The sequence below is a fragment of the Mastigoproctus giganteus genome, chromosome 9, assembly GCF_048544385.1.
Source record: "Mastigoproctus giganteus isolate SK-2022 chromosome 9, ASM4854438v1, whole genome shotgun sequence".
Taxonomy (NCBI): domain Eukaryota; kingdom Metazoa; phylum Arthropoda; class Arachnida; order Uropygi; family Thelyphonidae; genus Mastigoproctus; species Mastigoproctus giganteus.
The window spans coordinates 24,638,749-24,658,646 of record NC_143583.1 but is presented as its reverse complement, the minus strand read 5'-3'; the positions used below and the strand labels follow the sequence as shown (position 1 = coordinate 24,658,646).

The 19,898-nt window shown below is 35.9% G+C and overlaps 1 protein-coding gene across 1 annotated transcript in view; it reads right to left on the bottom strand.

The window, feature by feature from the left end:
- Positions 1–19,898, bottom strand: part of RpS19a (Ribosomal protein S19a) — a 40,050-nt gene that overhangs the window by 8,691 nt on the left and 11,461 nt on the right. Inside the window, exon 2 of the mRNA XM_090382151.1 lies at positions 5,403–5,473. Coding sequence (XP_090238277.1) covers positions 5,403–5,473 — 71 coding nt within the window. The remainder of the gene's footprint in view (positions 1–5,402; positions 5,474–19,898) is intronic.

The window sequence follows — 19,898 nt, the reverse complement described above, 5'->3', positions numbered from 1 at the left end:
GCCTTAATGGTAGCTGAGCATTCTGGTCTCTTGTCAAGACTATTGGCAGCAACTTTTGCCCACCCCTGTCAAAACCAGATGGTTCTATTGTCACTCCAGGCAAAGATTTAACTGCTGGCATCCCAATTTTCTTCCAACCCATGTATTAATGATCTTGGTAAAATGCCGCCCACCATCCATAGCACGCTCCATTCAATGCCTAATGTGGTCTTCAGTCAAAAGGATTTTGACGATTCTTGATGCTAAGAAAGCTCCAGGTCCTGATGGTATTTCTCCACTTGTTCTCAAAATCTGTGCTCCTGAACTTACTCCTGTTCTTTGCCACCTTTTTTCACTTTCTTATTCCAAAGGTGTTTTTCCTTCTGCTTGGAAATTTGCTAATGTCCAGCCAGTACCTAAGAAGGGTGACAAATCCTTCGCATCCAATTATCGTCCCATTGCAATTACTTCTATTTCTAAAGTAATGGAGAAATCAATTAACTGCCAACTCTTATTAAACTACCTGGAAACCTTCCACCCGATCAACAATCACCAGTATGGATTCTGTCAGTGTCGATTCACTGGTGATAATCTGGCTTATGTTACCCATTTATGGACAAATTCAATGAAGAAGTTTGGCGAAACACAAGCAGTTGCTCTTGACATCTCAAAGGTTTTCAATTGCGTTTGGCATAAAGGTCTTCTAAACAAGCTTCCATCTTATGGTTTGCCAACTGTTTTCTGTAATTGGTTATCCAGTTTTCTCTCTGATCTCTCACTGAGGGTGATGGTAGATGGTTCTCTGTCTTCTAACTTCTCCACTAATGCTGGTGTGCCCCAAGGTTCTGTTCTTTCCCCCACTCTTTTCCTCTTATATATTAATGACCTGCTTCCATTGACTGGAAATTCTATCCATAGTTTTGCCAATGATAGTGCATTGCATTCCACTTTCCAATTTGAGAAACCTTGCCCTGTTCAATCAGCTTCAACCTCTGAATGTCCACCACCAATTCCTTAAATGCTGATCTCCAGTGGGGTAAAGACAATTTAGTTGATTTCAATCCTTCTAAAACTCAGTCCCATCTTATATCTCGCAAAAAGGATTCTTCTGCTCCTATGCTTATCTTTAGTGACACTCCGATTTCTAGGCAAGATGATATCTCTCTTTTGGGGATTACCCCGACTGCCAATCTATCCTGGCATATTACAAATATTGCTTCCTCTGCATCTAAAAAAACTTGGTTTTCTCTTTCACTCTTGGCATTACTTTTCTTCTAAACAGCTGTTTACCATGTACAAATCGTAAATATGCTCTACCATAGAATATTGTTCCCACATCTGTGGCAGTGCTCCCAAAACCTCTCTCAGGCTTGTAGATTCCATTCAGAAGAGGGCAGTTAGGTTAATTAATGACTCATCTCTAACAGTCTCTCCACTCGCTGTCTCATAGATGTACTGTTTCTGCTGCATGCCTTTTCTACAGACACTTCCATGGGCACTGTTCTGAATTGGCTTCTATAATTTCCACTCTCTCTCTCTCTCTCTCTCTCTCTCTCTCTCTCTCTCTCTCTCTCTCTCTCTCTCTCTCTCTCTCTCTCTCTCTCTCTCTCTCAAACTGCCCGAACGCATTGCCACCAGCCAATATCCATTTCCTGTCCAACGTAAACTCAGAGAATCAACATTTCATCTTCCTCATTTATTCATTCAACTGCTGTTTTCTGGAACAACCTTCCTTCATACGTATTTCCACTACTGAATTGTAAAAATACCAAATCCAATTTCAGTTAACAATTTATAAGAGCACCTGGAAGATGGTTAAAAATCGAGAAGAGTATGTAGGAATAAAAGCTTTAAAGCCACTGAAGAAGCCCCCCACGTCGACAAAAGATAAGAGTTCAAAAACATAGAGAACAAAAAAAAAAAATAATAAAATAAAATAAAAAATTAAATACAATATGCTTCTCAAGATTTTGAGCAACAGCAACCTCCACCTTGACTTCTCATCAAGAAGCTGGACGGTCAACACCATGAAATTATATCCAAGAACTTCCTGAAGATTTTAGTTCAAATGAATTACCGGAGGATTTTTAATTGATGAAAACTCCATAGCTATTTTTTAAAATTCGGAAATCACTCCATAACCATTCTGAATTGGACACACATCATCAAAAAGAAACAAAATCATATTTCAGCTCAGCCACCTATTGTAGATCCTCCACAGGTTTCAACAGTAGTCGATCATGAAACCATTTACAAGAACATTGAACATGACTGTAACTTCTATAATTGCGATTGACTATGGTACGAAAATGATGTAAAACTGTGCCCTCCAGGAAGTTACCCACTACTTCTAGAAATTCCAACTGCAGACGTAGTTGTTACAACTATGAAGGCTCGTAATATTTGTCGAGCATCTCTAAAAAATGATTCTATTCCAACATTTTGGCAACAAAATTTGTGTATTTTAATATTTTTAGTATTTTAATACACAAATTGTCCAAGTCAAGGATGTTTACACAAAATAAAACATCTTTCATGCGTACAGGGTGCAAACCCTGCCTTCTTTTTGATACGTCCTTCACAGAAATCATTATATCAATAATCTTACTGCAATCTGACTCTCTTTTTCTTTGTATCCCCTCATCCAAACATGCTTTCGGTTGTAAAAATGGATGTAAAATACCTGTTCAATTAATCTGAAATTGTGCCTGGTTGCCAAAGATGCCGCTCTTCTTTTGCTTTATTAAAAATCTAATCACAATACTGTTAAACAGTATTAAAAGAATACTTTCTAATTCGCAATGCATAACCCCACCCTCTCTCACCCGAACAAACTATATTCACCATAGTGAAATCCCTTGTTATGAACTTCAGGATAATACCAAGTTTTAGTTACACTTAAAATATCAGCTTTTTTAAAAGACAGCAGTCCAAATTCACCTTTATACTGTTTGTTTGTTTGTTATTTGGTTTTTAGGAGCATTAGCAACTAAGGCCATATTGCTCTAGGATATGCGGTGGTGATTCCCTGACCTTTCCGCATCCTCTGTATTTAGTGGTGACGGGCTCGAACCCCAGTCTAATCAAGAAGCGTGCGCTACGCACTGCTGCCCCTTCCCACCTGGCTACGGAGTCGCCTCACCTTTATACATCGATTTATATGGGTCCATTCTGTTCTCAGATAAAGTTCATCCACATTTACAGCTTTCCTGAGATCATACTTCAAAACTGATGCACACACAGGTGTTTCTTCAGATTTCTGAAGAGAAAACAAACACAGGAAGACCTATCTGGATTACAGAGCAGAAATTGCTTTATTGTGCTTGTTTACAGGAGTACTGTCATAAGGATACTTCATGCCAATTTCCTTCATGACCCTGTAGCTAAGTCATTAGAAATGTCTATGCTACAGGGTCAATGATGCTTTCTTGTGTGGCATGTAGTCTAACAAAATAATTCTTTCCATATTTAAAAAAATTGGTGACCACTGGGTGGCTGAGTCTTGAATTTTTTGGGTGGTGGGTCCACTGCATAGACTCCTTTGTTTCCAAATCCTAAGGACAAATCCACACTTCATCACCTGTTACAATTCTTGAAAGAAACCCCTGTAGATCTATATCATTAACATGTAAATTTCCCCCACAAAGTTTGGTGATACACTATCTCTGAAGATATGGGAGCATTCTTGGCACCCAGCAAGAATTGAACTTGGATATAGCCAAGTGCTCATGGAGGATGGTCAATACCAATAACTTAGAAATATTACATTCTCAGGCAGTCATCACCACTTTAATATATCTATCCTGCATAATCAGGAATTCAGTCTTTTGGCACACTTCCATTGGTTGTCCAGAGCAGGACGTCAACTATGAATTTTCAACCCCATTTAAACTGCTTAGACCAAAATTTTATCCATATCAGAAGGGGCACTGAATATCAGCTTTTACGCATGTGACAATTGACAACTTTTGGTCAATTTCCAAAAATCCAATAATGGTATGAAGCTCCAACTTTGTTACATACATGTTTTCCTTTGGGTTGCCTATTTTAAGTCCCTTCTGTTCTTCCATACTTCAGTGTGTTGAGCTGGACCTGCACAAATACAAAACAAAAATTTGAGAGTATGACAAAACTGAGTTTTGTCATACTCTCAAACTAAAATTTTTTTATACACCACACATATTTATACTCAATAAGGATAACTTATTAAACAGCATCTTTCATAACTGCTCCATAAGTTTTGCTTTGCATGGAAGAGACACTGAAAAAGTCTCTCTTCCCACGCCCATATGAGGTTATATACAGTGGATTCCGGTTATTTGGGCCACCTGTTAATTGGGGGCAGTCGTTTATTTGGGGCAAATCTTAAAAACAGAAACCAATCGAGAAAATAGCTAGGGTTTACTTCGCTTAATTGGGGCAGGAGACCGCAGCACTGGAGATTACCCTACAATTGTCTCTGACGGTACCATGTGGTTCGGTCAAAATTCTGGAGGTCACAACCATAAAAATTAGCAGTCACCTTTTTATTGGGCTTTTCTGTTAGTGAAATCTATCATAAACGACAGTAAACTCGACCTTACTGAATTTGCGATAATAGAGACAGCTGGAATTCTGTGGGTTATTATGGTTAAATGTGTTTACACTTCCATGAAATCTTCAACCATATAAAAAAATTCATTTTCAGCTCTTCTCTTCATTCCTATTTTCGAAGCTTTGTAACTCGTTACTCCGTTCTCACTTGCGCGTATCGTGTTACTTGCAATTTGTGTGTGCTGTGTTATTTGTTATTGATTGCTTATCTTTTTACTGTTTTAAATTTTAACCCCCACCCACAAATGTCAGTGAACAGGAATGTCAACTAGTTCGTATGTACATATTAATTATTCCGATTATCACGTATATTCTTCCGATTATCACCTATCATTTAATTGGTAAGGTAATAAAGGGTAAATATTTCTTTACTTTTATAGCCTGTGGATAATATTCTTCCTATTTTCGCTAATTAGAATAGCTGTTTAATAGAATTAAAATTCAATTCACAAACGTGATCACAATGGCCGGCGATTACTGAACGGTACTTTACTATGTTGAGTTCGTCGTAACGTGATTTGATTGTACAGTGAACCAATTGTAAAGGGGGGAGGGGGATTTAACTATTTACGTGAAACTTTGGATAATCGGGGCAGCCGCTTAATCAGATCAAAATGCACTAGTCCCGATGTGTCCCAAATAACCGGAATGGGCCGTGTATTGTTATTTTAAAAAAAGTCATATTCAGCTTTTATGCATAAAAGCTGAATGACTTTTATGCATCAGTTTTTATTACATTCCATATCTTTTTTAAAACTATTATATAAAAATAATTAAAAAGTAATTACAAAAAAAAAAAAAAAAGATTAATTGAAGAAAAATAAGCATACTTCTTCAGATGAGCAGCTAGTGCTTGTACAAACTCATGCTGGTTAACATCTTTCACACTTACAGAAGGCATCTGGGGGAAAAATTATGTATAGAATTTTTATAAAAATAATATATACATTAACATATTTATGCAACTCAAACAACTTTTTGTTAGATATATGGTTAAACATTTGCTTAAAAAAACAAACAAACAAACAAACGCTTGGAATTATATGTCAATCTAATCAGAAATCCATTTGCTTGGTAAGCAGAGTAAGGTCAATCTATGCATAAAAAGGTACCGGCTTATACAGAAAGTAAGTCATGTCAGAAACTTATTATAGCCATATTGTAAATATGGCAAAGGAAGGAATAAAGAAATAAGCTGCATTCACTTGATGAAAAAAAATGACAAAGGGTGTGGCAAAAGAATTTGGTATCACCCCCCCCTCTACATTTTTCACATTGTGGTAATATTCACGCCTAAACCCAGTATTTCCACAAACTACGATGGCAAAATGGAACTTACTTGTGGAAGCCCTTACAATTTCAAAATTTCTTTCACTCTGAAACATTTCTGAGTGTTTCAAAAAGTGATCTAAAAGCACAAGGGTTGGCAATCTACATCCTCCTGCAGGCAGTGTATGACCTAACTATGTGTTCATCCAACCGACCAACATATTAAAAATGATTTCCACACAAGTATAAACGTCTGTTTATAATCTGGATGCAGGGCTGTGCCAACCCTGTGTTTGAGTGTGCGACGAACATGGGCGGCCGAAATGATGTAGAATCTAGCATAACTTGAATAAAGAAATTCTTGTCATAATAAACTAACATAAAAATAACAGGCAGCCAAACACTTATAAAAGTGCTATTGTTCTTGATAGTTGTTCTGTAAATGTAGTCTTTATTTGTTGACCCAGTATTTGTCAGCTTTTAACTTGAGCCGCTCAGCAAACGACTATGGATATCAATGTATGCACACTATGCATTTCTTAAATTTCATTTATTTGGACATCCAATTTAACAAAACAAACAATTTTTAAAAATGATTAGATAGCAAACCTGTAACTTTTTTTTTGATTCTTCATTCTTATATAAGTAGTTGTTGAGAGTCCATTATACAGTATTACCCCATTTAACGATAGGGATGCATTTGCTGAGACAATTGGATCAAATTTAGTGGAATTACTCGTTCATACCTAGTCATCACCAACTAAAAAACTTTTGCCAGTTACGTTACAGCAAGTATTTACAGAGGTAATGAACTGAAATTTAATAAATATTATCAGCATTAAGTTTATTACAAATTATCTATTTACTTAAATTAAATATTGATGTCAAATTACCCTGCAGCAGGTGAGTTTTAGTAACTGAAAAATGTATGTATATTATGTATTTATAATACATAATATACAAAATAGAAAATATATTTTTTTTATTAGCATGCCTAAAGATGCCAGCCTTTCCAAAAAAAAAAAAAATAAATAAATAAAATAAAAAAAATTCTGAAGGTGCTATTTTAAAACACTTTCAAAGTACCGAAGAACTGTCAACATCTTCAACGTGTCCAGTAACCGTAGCAGTAAGTAGTGAAAGTGGTTCGGGTTCTGATGAAAAAAAATTATAAAGACAAGAATAAAAATAAAGGTCAAGGTAGAAGTGGTGCTGAAAAAGACTCTGCCGAAACGCGAACAAAAGATACTGAAGTAAATGAAATAAGTGACAATCCCGATATGTGGCCACTAAGGCTGTCTAATAAGTTAGTGAAACTTTAAAATTCAAAATGAACCTGTACAAGTAAAAAATATTAATTATCCTGTTGATGACAATGGGAAAAAACCTCAAGAAATTGGTTGCTCTACTTGAATAATGTTTTTTGTTTTCCCTGTAAACTTTTTCCCAAGAATTTGTTAGCTACAAATTGATTTTCAGACTGGCAGCATTTTTTCCAATTTTTATTTAGACGCGAAAAGAATGAAACTCATTAAATAATTATACTAAATAGATGGATCTTAGAAAAGTGTTAGAAAACAAAACCATGACAGATCACTATGAGCAAAAAATTTTTAATTGTGAAAAAATTCATTGGTATGAAGTTATAAAATGGATAATATATATAATTCAGTTTTTGACAACAAATTTTAGCCCTTAGGGAACAAGTAATATTTTGTTTGACTCAAATAATGGCATTTTTTTAAAGAGTTGTGGAAATGATTTCAAAATTTCATTCCAACTATTTCACAATACCTTCAAAAAATACAAAATTCTCAAAATACTCAACAAGCATGCCAACATATCTGGGTGACAAAATTCAGAATGAAATAATTTTATTAATTGCTACTCAAATTAAAGACAACATATTGTTTATGGCAAAACAATGTAAATATTTTTTTATAATATTAGACTGTACGCCTGACATAAGCCATAAGGAACAACTCATTATTATAATTAGATTTGTAAATTTAAATGAAGCTAACAAAAAAGCAGATATAAGAGAACACTTTTGACGTTTTTCACCTATAACAAATTTGACAGGATTAAGTGCATTTATTTTAAACAAGTTTAATGAATTAGGCCTTGATATTAATGATATGTGTGGTCAAGGTTATGACAACAGAACTAACATGAGGGGGCAAATAATGGTTTGCAAAGAAAAATTTTAAATATTAACCACCGTGCTTTTTTTGTACCCTGCGCTGCACAGTCAACTTCGTGATTAATGATACTGTCAAAATTAATTCTGAAACAGTAGATTTTTTTAAACTCAGTTCAAGAATTGTTTATATTTTTTTCTGCAACATTGGGACGTTTTGAAAAAACATGTTTCGAAATTACTTTTAAAACCAGTAAGCGATATAAGATGGGAAAGTCGTATAGATTCAATAAGGCCATTAAGACGAAGAAATTGGCAAAATTTATGATGCCCTTTTAGAAATAATGGAAGGTAAGAATAAAGATGTTAAATCACGACACCAGTCAAATGATCTGATGATGGATTTTTAGTTTTTAAATGAATCAAAACAGTTAGCGAAACATTGGAAACAAACAATTTTCTGATGTCTCTTATATGTCAACGTAAAAAGAAAATTCAATTTGAATCATTTGATTATGAAAATCCAGATGAAGACAAACAATGCACAGTTAAATTTTAAAATTTAACTGTGCAGGTTGATTTATTAAGAACACATAGTGATGATTTCAATTTTTAAATGACATACATAATTTAAAGAATGTAACTGATCAAGAAATTCTAAAATGTAAAGATTTGCAAAATAAATAAACAGACAATATCAAGAATGAAAAGGATATCAATGCCACTGACATGACTGACAAATTAAAAGTCCTTAAAAATATTTTAGAACCAGATTTGAGAGTAACAGAAGTATTAGAGTATATTTCTGAAAATAATTTATGCACCACTTTTCCAAACATAGCGGCTGCTCTAAGAATATTTCTTACATTGCCAGCGAGTGTAGCTATTGGGAAAAGATCATTTTCCAAATTAAAAATTACCTTCGTAGTAAAATGTCCCAAGGCAGATTGGATAATTTAGCACTAGTCTCGATAGAACACAATTTAGCTGAAAGTGATATATGCACGATTTGATAAAAAAATTTTCAGAACTGAAAGCCCGAAAAGTTCAATTTATTTTATAAGTTAAATATGTAATAACACATGAATTGAACTTTATACATGTAATTATGTTTAGTTATAAATAAAAGGTTATTATATCATATATTTTTATAACAATTATTAATTTGTTATAAAAATTGTGAATTGTTTTCACGATTTTTTTTTTCAAAACTAAGTGATATTATTTAAAACATACATATCAAATTTTGATAAAATTTATTCCACAAAGCTGCCGTAATTTTATGTTACCTTTTCATATTCAAATATGCATAGCATGAATAAAGCATGATAAGGAAAAAAAAAAAAAAATAAAATAAAATAAATCTATTTGGGGGGTTATTTGGTTTTTAGGAGCATTAGCAACTAAGGCCATATTGCTCCGGGATATGCAGTGGTCATTCCCTGACCTTTCCGCATCCTCCGCATTTGGTGGTGACGGCTCGAACCTTTGGGGGGGGGGGGGGGAAGGAATTACAATGTTCCAGACCAGCATATTTTTTCCTTTGAACACAGGCAGCCAATATATACAGCGCAGCCCCGTTTGGATGGCTAAGGCCAGAAGACATTACAACTTCACCATGAGTTTTTATTGCAGCTAACAATGGGCCGTGCACGTCTTGTGGCAGTATATGGACTTGATCTTGCAATATGCGAATTTGCACCCACACATTACTCCAGATGCCAGCCGAACCATATTCAAATTCAAATGCAGCTTTTGACTAATTTACTGCATCACTGCAACTAAGATTTAAACTGGGGAAAAAAAAAAAAAAAACCCAACCTTCCTCCTGCTATAGTGGTTATTGTTGTTGGTATTTGGCTTAACGACACAAGGGCCACTGAGGCCAAATTGTGTCTGCTGATAGTTTATTCAGTCAAAATATACCAGTGTAGATGTTAAATTAAATACTCCTGTAAAGGCCAATACATTTAAAAAAGAATATAAGTTCTTCTACGTTTGCATTATTTCCAAGGATATGAGTTAAATCATGTGAGACGTTCAGCCTAGAGAGCGACTGAAAAGAATTGGAACGTACGGTTGAATAAACAGGGCAATCAAACAGAAAATGTCTAACAGTAAGTTGACTGTCACAGGATAAACACTGGGGTGGATCTTCTCCCAGTAGCAGGAACAGATGGGTATGATGAGTGTGTCCAATTCTGAATCCTGCCAGTACTACTTCCTCTCGCCTGTTTCGTCGAAAGCCTGAGTGCCACAGATTTGGTTCTCGCTTTATCTGGTATAGTTTATTGTTGGTGTTAATTTTCCAGATCTGTAACCAGTTGTCATAACTTGCTTTGCAAATAACAGACTTATAATCAGTGTAAGGAACCTGAGGACGTTTTGCTACAAGGGCCACACTTTCATTTCCCAGAATGCCAGAGATCCAGCAAAATCTGATTGACTGATTGGACACGCTGCAGGAAAATAGCTGAGAATGAATGTGTTTCAAGGTAGGATGAGAAATTCTTCCTTATGGCAGACACAGCACTGAGGGAGTCGGTGTGAATTATCACAGGTGATATAGAAAGTTCAATAATTTTACTAAGTGCTAATTTGATGGCATATAATTTGGCTGTGAAAACGATGAAGGCTAATGGTAGTGAGGCTGTAACCATATGAGAAGGAAAAACTGCAGCAGCACCAACCGTACTGGCTGTTTTTGATCCGTCAGTGTAGATTTTACAGGCACGGGAGTTCAGAGTAGTGTGAGCTAAGTGCAACTGCCTGATATTAAAGGAAGGTACAGTATTCTTCCCCCAATCCAGAAAATGTGCATCATGCGAGGCAGAAACGAATGTTCAAGGAGGAACAGGTCTGCTATAGTGGAGGCAATCAAATGCACCGTCATCCTTGTACTGCAATGAATATGCCTGATCTCACCAAACATCACCACATAACCAAGAACTGAAGCCAACGGTAACTTTGCATTTTCATGTTTAAAAAACAAATGCCAGTCTTTCACTAAATTTTGACTAGATGGAATTCAGAGCTTAAGGGCTATGATGACTACACTATTTTTTCTTAAAGTTAGTGAAACTCAACAGTTTTAACTAAAATAGGAGAGAACTTTGTAGTATGACGACTGATAATAGAGCAAAAAAAAAAAAAAAAAAAAAAGGTTGGAAGTAATTTAGGTATTATTATGTACCCCCAAGGCTGAAATGAAACAAATTCATATCCACATGCAAGTTCAGCGTATCATAGACTGGTAAGCATTATACAGCCAATCTGGGAATCTGTAATGGATATATTGTTGTTCCAAATGTAAATTTTAATTAGAAAGTCTGCACTAAATGCTAAATAAAGAGAAAGAAAAAACGAGTTTTGTGACATTTTCAGATGTCACAAAACTGGAAACTCTTTGCTAAACAGTTCCCGTTTCCTTGGTTGCAAAAATATGCCACAAGATGGAACACAAACTTCATGCTTGATTTCAGAATTCCATCTTTGAAATAAAAACATTTATCAGCTTAACCCAGTAGTAGCATCCTGTTCCCTGACAGTGGCAATATAAAAATATTTAACCATGGAGACTCACCATGGTTGGGGATTAGTAATTGATTCTTTTCATACCTTCCTAATAGTATCATTAGTCTTGTATATGCTGCTCATTATACCTGTTTTTATATATATATATAATAAAGAATAATTGTATTAAGAAGCTAATTAATCATGGACGTTGGAATGTGACTGTATGAAAAGGAAGATAACATTGATTATGGATCAGGGACACTGCATTAGCAAAACGTATCCTACAGCCATATATAAAGTATATTTTATGTAGAAAGTGTGAAGAAGAAGATTTTGGTTTAAACCTATCGAATTTACGGTATACACTGCGAGTTCGACTAAATGGAAAAGGAATGTAGCGATATATGGTATGAAAAAGAAGAAGAAATAGACAGGAAATTAAAAATAAAAATAAGATGTGAAAAGGCAACCAAAATAAGATTACATTGTGGTGTTTCTCACAATTTCAGTGTCATCATCAGAAGTCATCCACAGAAATTATGAGAAAGACAGCAATGTTCTTGCTTCTGTTTCCGACATGTTCTGCATGCTATGGTACATGTGTGGTGTATCCACGTGTTGAGAACGAAATTATTTAAGATTTGCAGTAAGAATAAGGTCCAATAGATTGTGCCAATAAATGTAGTTCCTTGTAAAACTGACCAAATGATCAAGATGGCGGCATGCTGGTATATTTATGTGTAGGTACACTAGCGGCTCCTAGCGTTAGAAGATGGTGTGGAAAAAAAATATATATATATATGGTATGGTGTCTATATAAATTGAAATGAAATATGTGGTGATGAATGCTGCTAAATACATGGTGCCCAAACTGCCCAGGATAGTTGAAAGATATAATAGCATACAAAGTAGCAGTGAAAAGCAGCTAAACTTTGTTAAGGCAAAAAATAGATCGGGTAAAGTAAGGGGTAGTGTCCCTCAGAATCATCATCAGAATAGCATAGCAATCATCAAAGCATCAGAACAGCAACCATCTGCAGCAATAAGGAAATAACTATCAATAACATCAAGATGCTATACAAAAAACTAATAAACAACCATTTTCCTACAGCATATCTTGGCTACCACTTCTGTAAAGCCCTTAACATCGTGAAGCATAAAAAACTATGGGGCTTCAATATAGATAGCATAATCATTAATCGATAACAAAAAACACATATACATCAAGTTTGTAAATAGTGTATATACAATACACTAGGCCTCTGTGGTGTCTTACAGTTTAGAAAACTTGTACCCACCAATTGGCCTAACACAATGTACAGGCATACCTCGGTTAACGTTACCTCTGATAACGAAGCTTCGATATAACGAAGTCGGTAATTTCAAGCCCCATTTAACATAAAAAAAAATATTCCAGTTTAATCACCTGAAATCTAAACAAACTGAAGAAATTACGGAAACCTTTGGGGCTTCTCGTGGTTGGTTCGAGAAATTTAAAAAACGGGCCAGGATTCATAGTGTAAAATTAACAGGAGAAGCTGCAAATAAGTTTCCAGAAAAACTAAAGGAAATAATTGAACGTGAAAATTTTCCAAATTTGGTGTTCAATGTTGACGAAAGCGGTTTGTTCTGGAAACGGCTACCAACAAAAAGCTTCATTTCTATTGAAGAAAAATCAGCTGCTGGGTTCAAAGCAGCCAAAGACCGTTTAACGTTACTCTTTGGATCAAATGCCTCTGGCGATTATAAATTAAAATTAAAATTGTTATTAGTTTACCATTCAGAAAATCTGAGCGCGTTAAAAGGTAACATAAAAATGAATTTACCTGTAATATGGAAAGCAAATAAAAAAGCGTGGGTTACCAAGGAATTATTTACTGATTGGTTTGTTAACCACTTTTGTCCTGAAGTAAAACGGTATTGTCAAAAAAAAAAAAAAAAAAAAAAAAAAACAACTTTGAAGAAAAAGCTCTTTTGTTGTTAGACAATGCTCCGGGACATCCTACTGATCTTAACACGTTGGACACATGCATTCCTGTCAAAGTTGTGTTTCTTCCAGCAAACAACTTCCCTGATTCAACCATTGGATCAGGGAGTAATAGCATCATTTAAAGCTTATTATCTGCGTCGAGCATTAAGCAGTTTAACTGAACTAGAGGATAAAGAGGAAATGACAGTTAAAACTTTTTGGAAAAACCACACCATTAAAAACACAATTGAAAACATTGATAGTTCTTGGAAAGAAGTCACTAAGAAATGCTTAAATGGAGTTTGGCCCAAAATATGGCCAGAAGTTGTACTAGAAGAAGAAAATAACATCCAAGAAATTAGAAATGAAGTTATCCAGATGGCTCAATCAATAGGTTTCGAAAATGTCGATGAAGAGGATGTTAGAAATTTATTGAATGCAGAAGATGATGGTTTTTCAGTGGAAGATTTAGAAAACCTTGTTAGCAACGAAGACAAAGATAATGAAGACGAAGTTAAAGAAGTTCCTGCCGAACAAGTGTTAACAACCAAAGATTTAAAAAGGTGCTTAAATGACATTGAAAACGTTTTAAGTTTTTTTAGTGAAAATGATCCTGATTTAGGATCGCTTATTGTTAAGCGATCAGTGTTAAATGCAATAACTCCGTATAGGCAATTGTTAAATGAAAGAGAAAAAGAGCATAAACAATCAACTTTAGACTCGTATTTTAAAATTTGATTTCACTTTGTATGTAAGTTGACTGTTTATTTAATAAAACTTTTCTTTGTTTGAAAAAAAAACTTTTCATTTTCTTTACGTAGGAACATATCCCTATTCTGGCCATAGTATTTTTACCTCTGAAAACGAAGTTTCGCTTAACGAAGTAATTTCGTGGAACGCATCCTATTCGTTATTCGAGGTATGCCTGTATTAAACATGTATATAATTTAATTATATTTTATTTTTATTTTTTTCATTATATACCCACCATATTTTTCACACAACTGACCTTAAATACATGATGCACTCACTCCCAGACCTTCATTCAGGGTCCTAACTATAGGAATGGGTTTGCAACCCCGAACTACCCGAGCCCAACTACTTATCTCTACTTCATTCATCTTTCTGTTTACTAGCCACTACTTCTTATGTCCCATGAGCCATTAGTTAACCGAACGCGATATGCGGGACACTACCCTCTTATTTTACACAATCTATTTTTCGCCTTAACAAAGTTTAGCTGCTTTTCACTGTTACTTTTTGTATGCTATTATATCTCTCAACTATCCTGGGCAGTTTGGGCACCATGTATTTAACAGCGTTCATCACCACACATTTCATTTCAATATACTTTCCCCACCCCACCATCTTCTAACACTAGGAGCTGCTAGCATACCTACACATAAATATACCAGCAAGCCACCATCTTGGTTATTCGGTCAGTTTTACAAAGTAATGGTAAGTCCCTTTTTTTCTGCCTATTCCGATATTCACTACCTTAGTTTTTTCAATTCCTTTCACTTGCTTCTGTAAGGTCATCCATGATCTGTATGCACCACGTAATACAACTACATTTATTGGCACAATCTATTAGACCTTATTCTTACCACCAATATTAAAAAATTTCTTTCTCAACATGTGGATACAGCACATGTGTACCATAGCATACAGAACATGTCGGAAAACAGAAGCAAGAACAATGCTGTCTTTCTCATAATTTCTGTGGATGACCTCTGATGACACTGAAATTGTGAAAAAACACCACAATGTAATCTTATTTTGGTTACCTTTTTGCATCTTATTTTTTATTTTTAATTTCCTCTCTATTTCTTCTTCTCTTTCATACCATATATTGCTACATTCTATATCCATTTAGTCGAACTCGCAGTGTATACCGTAAATTCAATAGGTTTAAACCAAACTTCTTCTTCGCACTTTCTACATAAAATATACTTTATACAGGATGTCTCAAAAATATTGGTACAAACGTTTAGGGGAGGTAGGTGAATCACATAGGAACCCATAACCGGAACATCACGGGAAAGTAGTAGCAGAGGCACAAGAAGCAGAAACGACACAAGACAGTAATTAGTGGCAAACATTTATTTGACATAATATTAACAATGGAGTACGAGATGGATGCATTTCATGATGTTACAACAGATGCTCGAAGGTGCCAACATGAGACGCGATGCATGCATGACACCGACGTATCATAGATTGATTGGCGGACATGGTCGAACACACTCGGAGTTTCTTTGACAGTAGCAGCAGCGCAGAAGTCTTGCCACGAGATCCATTTCCGTCTCCACAGGCGATTCATACATGACAGATTTGAGGGCCCCCCACAGAAAGAAATCAAGACTCGATAAATCAGGTGAGCGTGGGGGCCAGGCAACGGGTCCACCACGGCCAATCCATCGACGCCCAAAACACCTGTTCAAATGGTCACAAGCATACCTTCCATAATGGGCATGCGCCCATCATGTTGAAACCAAATGTTGCGTCTCACATTTCTGGTTGCTGGAACATCGTCAAATAACTCTGATATGTTCAAGAAAGATCCAATATTTAGCGAAGTTCATGCGGGATGGTAACAGGTATGGGCCGACTAAGCAGTCACCAACCATACCTGCCCACACATTTATTGCAAAGCGATGTTGTACTGCATGGGGGTGCACACCGTGTGGGTTGTCGTGAGCCCACACATGAGCATTGTGCTGATTGAATAAGCCTCATCCGTGACCAAAACATAGGTTGGAAAATTCAACCCTTGAAAACTTTCTTGGAGAAACCATTGCGCAAAAGCCACACGTGCAGGATGATCTTGGGGGAGCAGTAACTGAACCCCATGGAGATGAAAGGGGGTGTAAGGAATCGTCATGCCAGACACGCTGTACACTGCAACAAGACACTCCTAAGGCGGAGGCAACAGCACGTGTGCTGGTAGTAGGATTATCCTGGACAGCATTCAACACACTTTCTTCCATAGCAGGAGTTTGCGTCGAACATGGTCTGCCTGCACTACTCCTGTTACCTCTAAATGACCCATAATCGCACAAAATTGTGATGCACACAAGCAAACAAACGGTGGTCTGGTACATGTCTGTCTGGGAAGCGTTCTCCATAAATTCATTGAGCGGCTCGTCCATTGCCCTCTGCTAATCCATACACTAGGTACATGTCTGCCAGCTCACAGTTCGTATATCGATGCATGCTCTTCGTGCGGCGACTACTGCTTGAATGAGTAAACCAGAAAATTTCCCTCTCACGAACTGATGAACAGCACCGTGTACCGACTTACGGTGATGTTTCCGGTTATGGGTTCCTATGCAATTCACATTCCTTTAGATGTTACCTACCTCCCCTAAACGTTTGCACCAATATTTTTGAGACACCCTGTATATATATATTTTTTGCTTTGCGACGTGAAATATGAATGGCCCCAAGAGAGTACACATCATTTATGTTTCTACATTGTGTCTAATCAAATACAGTTTATCATATAGCAAAACATTTCTTTTCATCACAATTGCTATTTTTCGCTATCCATAAGTTTCTCAAAGCCCACTACTCACTTATGTAAGAATTATCATTGAAAATAAAAGAAATTTTGGTAGAGTTCATGGTCACTAACAGTAAATCGGCTAACCCCAGTGCATTTGCATTCCGGGAAAGTGTCACAAAAGTATCTTATGTTAGAGATAGTGCACACCACGGCAGTAAAAACTGATGTTTCGACAGGCTTTGGCTCTCTAACCTTATTTGTGGTATTATTACAGATCAACTTGTACCTGTCATAGGATTTGGTACTTTTCGTCACTCTGTAACAATTCCATGATATCTTTTTCTGATCTATTTGACCGGTCAGCTCTGCAGTCATCCATTTCAGCATCCTCACCCTGCAATATTTTCTTAATGATGTGTATGCATTCACGGCTTATGTGATTTTTGCTTTAAAAGTATTCCATAATTCAAATGTATATGCTCTCACTCTACAATTCACCCAATTAACAGATGTCACACAGCACATTAAACTCGCAAAGTTCCCTCCTCTGGAGTGGGGTGGGTAAAATTGGAGCATTGCTGCTTCATCACATTTTTACAATTCTACAAAAAGGAGTGAGGGATTGGCATATGAGTTTTGTGCTATGTATAATACCAAACAAAATACTATATGCAGGTCAATGGTGACTTTTATTTCCCTAATGAATTTATAAGGCATCAATTTACAAGTGATATGCAGGTGGTAATGTGAAGGAGACTTCACATAAAAATAAAAATAAATGAAGAGGAAAAAAAAAAAAAAAAAAATGTAATCATAAAGAACAACAAACTTCGATTTGGCAGAGATTAAACGTTTCATGTTCCTATTTAATGTTATCAACATAAAATAGAAAAGTTAAGTATAATAACTGCTCATTTTATTAAATCTAATGACTATTTTTAGTGACAAAAAAAAAAAAAAAAAAAAAGATAAAGACAGATGCAAAGTACCCATTCAATTCATCCACAACATCAGCTGGGTTATCCAAGACTTTCTCACACCCAGCACACAAGGGTCCAACCTTATTATTTCTTCTTCATTGTTTATCACACACGTGAAAAATTCCTTGTCCCCATTCTTTGCTCTCTTAGCCAAGGCTTTCCCATATGCAGCCTTGGCCTCCCTAACCTTATTTGTGGTATTATTACAGATCAACTTGTACCTGTTGTAGGGTTCAATACTTTTCATTACATTGTAACTATCCCATGCCATCTTTTTCTGATCTATTTGACCGGCCAGCTCTGCAGCCATCCATTTCAGCTTCCCCACCCCTGCAATATTTTCTTAATGATATGCATATATTGAATTTGCAGCTTCTGTGATTTTTGCTTTAAAATGTTCCATAATTCAAATGTATTTGCCCTCACTCTGCAACCCATCCAGTTATCAGATACCACATAGCACCTTAAACTGTCAAAGTCCCCTCTTCTGAAGTTAAAACCTGCCTTTACCTCTAACTGCTGCAACATCTTTCATCTTCCAACTGACGATTCACTACCCGAATGGTTCATATACGTTTAGCTCTGTGATTCACGAGTAATGAGGTCAAGAATATTCTCATCCAGTACTTTCTCTAACATGCCGGCACAAATAATAATCTAGTTTATTTAAAAGTTTTTCCCCATGGTGAGTTTCCACCACAGTTATTACAATCAATCTGGAGCAGACTGAAGTCATCTATAATGATATTCACACTTGCTTACCCATTCCATCTGCATATAAACTCTTGTCATACTCCTCACAATCTTCCAGTCTGTAGCTCACTCTCATTATACATTTGCTTACATTGAACTCACACCACAGATTCTATGCTAGAAGACCTCACTTCAGACTCAGTAAGCTCTTTTCGTGCTTAGGCTGCTTTTGATAAGCATGACCCCACCATCCCAGTCTATCTTTCCTCTTTTCTAATCACATTAGACATACCATAGTAGAACTTGTCACCCACAACTTCTGCGTGGCACCATGTTTCTGTCAGCCCTATTTTGTCAGCATTAGTTGTCCTAACCAGGAGTTCAAATTCAGTCATTTTATCGACAATACTCCCGACATTACTGTAGACACATTTAAGACTAAGTTATCTTCTAACTCATACCTCACAGATATATGTATATTCACACAAATGGTATGAAGTAGAGAATGTATGTCATTGGGTGTACAGTAACCAAGTGTAGGTGTAAATTATTTATAGTTAAACACTTTGTGCCTTTTGTAAGTTGCATCCCAAAGCCTTCATCTCACCAACTGGCTTGTCATCATCTGATATAAAAGCAACTTTCGCATGCAGAGGCAGTGTCCTTTTCCTAGAGTTTATTTACAATAAAAAATAACAACTGCAAACCGAACATTTCATTTCCAGTCTGCCTTTCATAAAAACATGGATGCTTTAATTCCATATTATCAGAAAATTGCATTACTTTGTATTCATTAGCCACTGCAACAATAACAAGCAGAAAACACTCTCATCTAACAAATCATAGCAGAAGTACATTATGTAGTGATGGTGGCATCCAAGCTCACATTGTATAACATTACAACTGACATGTAGTCATCAACGTAGTGCTATAAAGGAAAGTTGGAGGATGTGAAAAGCAGACAATAAAATAGGAAAAAGGGAGGATCTGTCCACCTATTGTTTGAAGGTCTGGTAACTGTGCCTATTGCCTCATTCTTTGATATAATACTGATTGGCTTAACCCAGAATACTAAATGGTGATCCCAAAAAGGCGCAGAAATTTCAAGATTTACAATACGAGTATTACAATAAGATGACCAAAAATTGAAAAAAAAAAAAAAAAAATGCAGTTGCAAATATTCCTCAAGTTAAAATTCTAAATAATAAGTAGTCTGTTCTTTTTCTCTGTCCTATAAGCATTGCTGGGTTT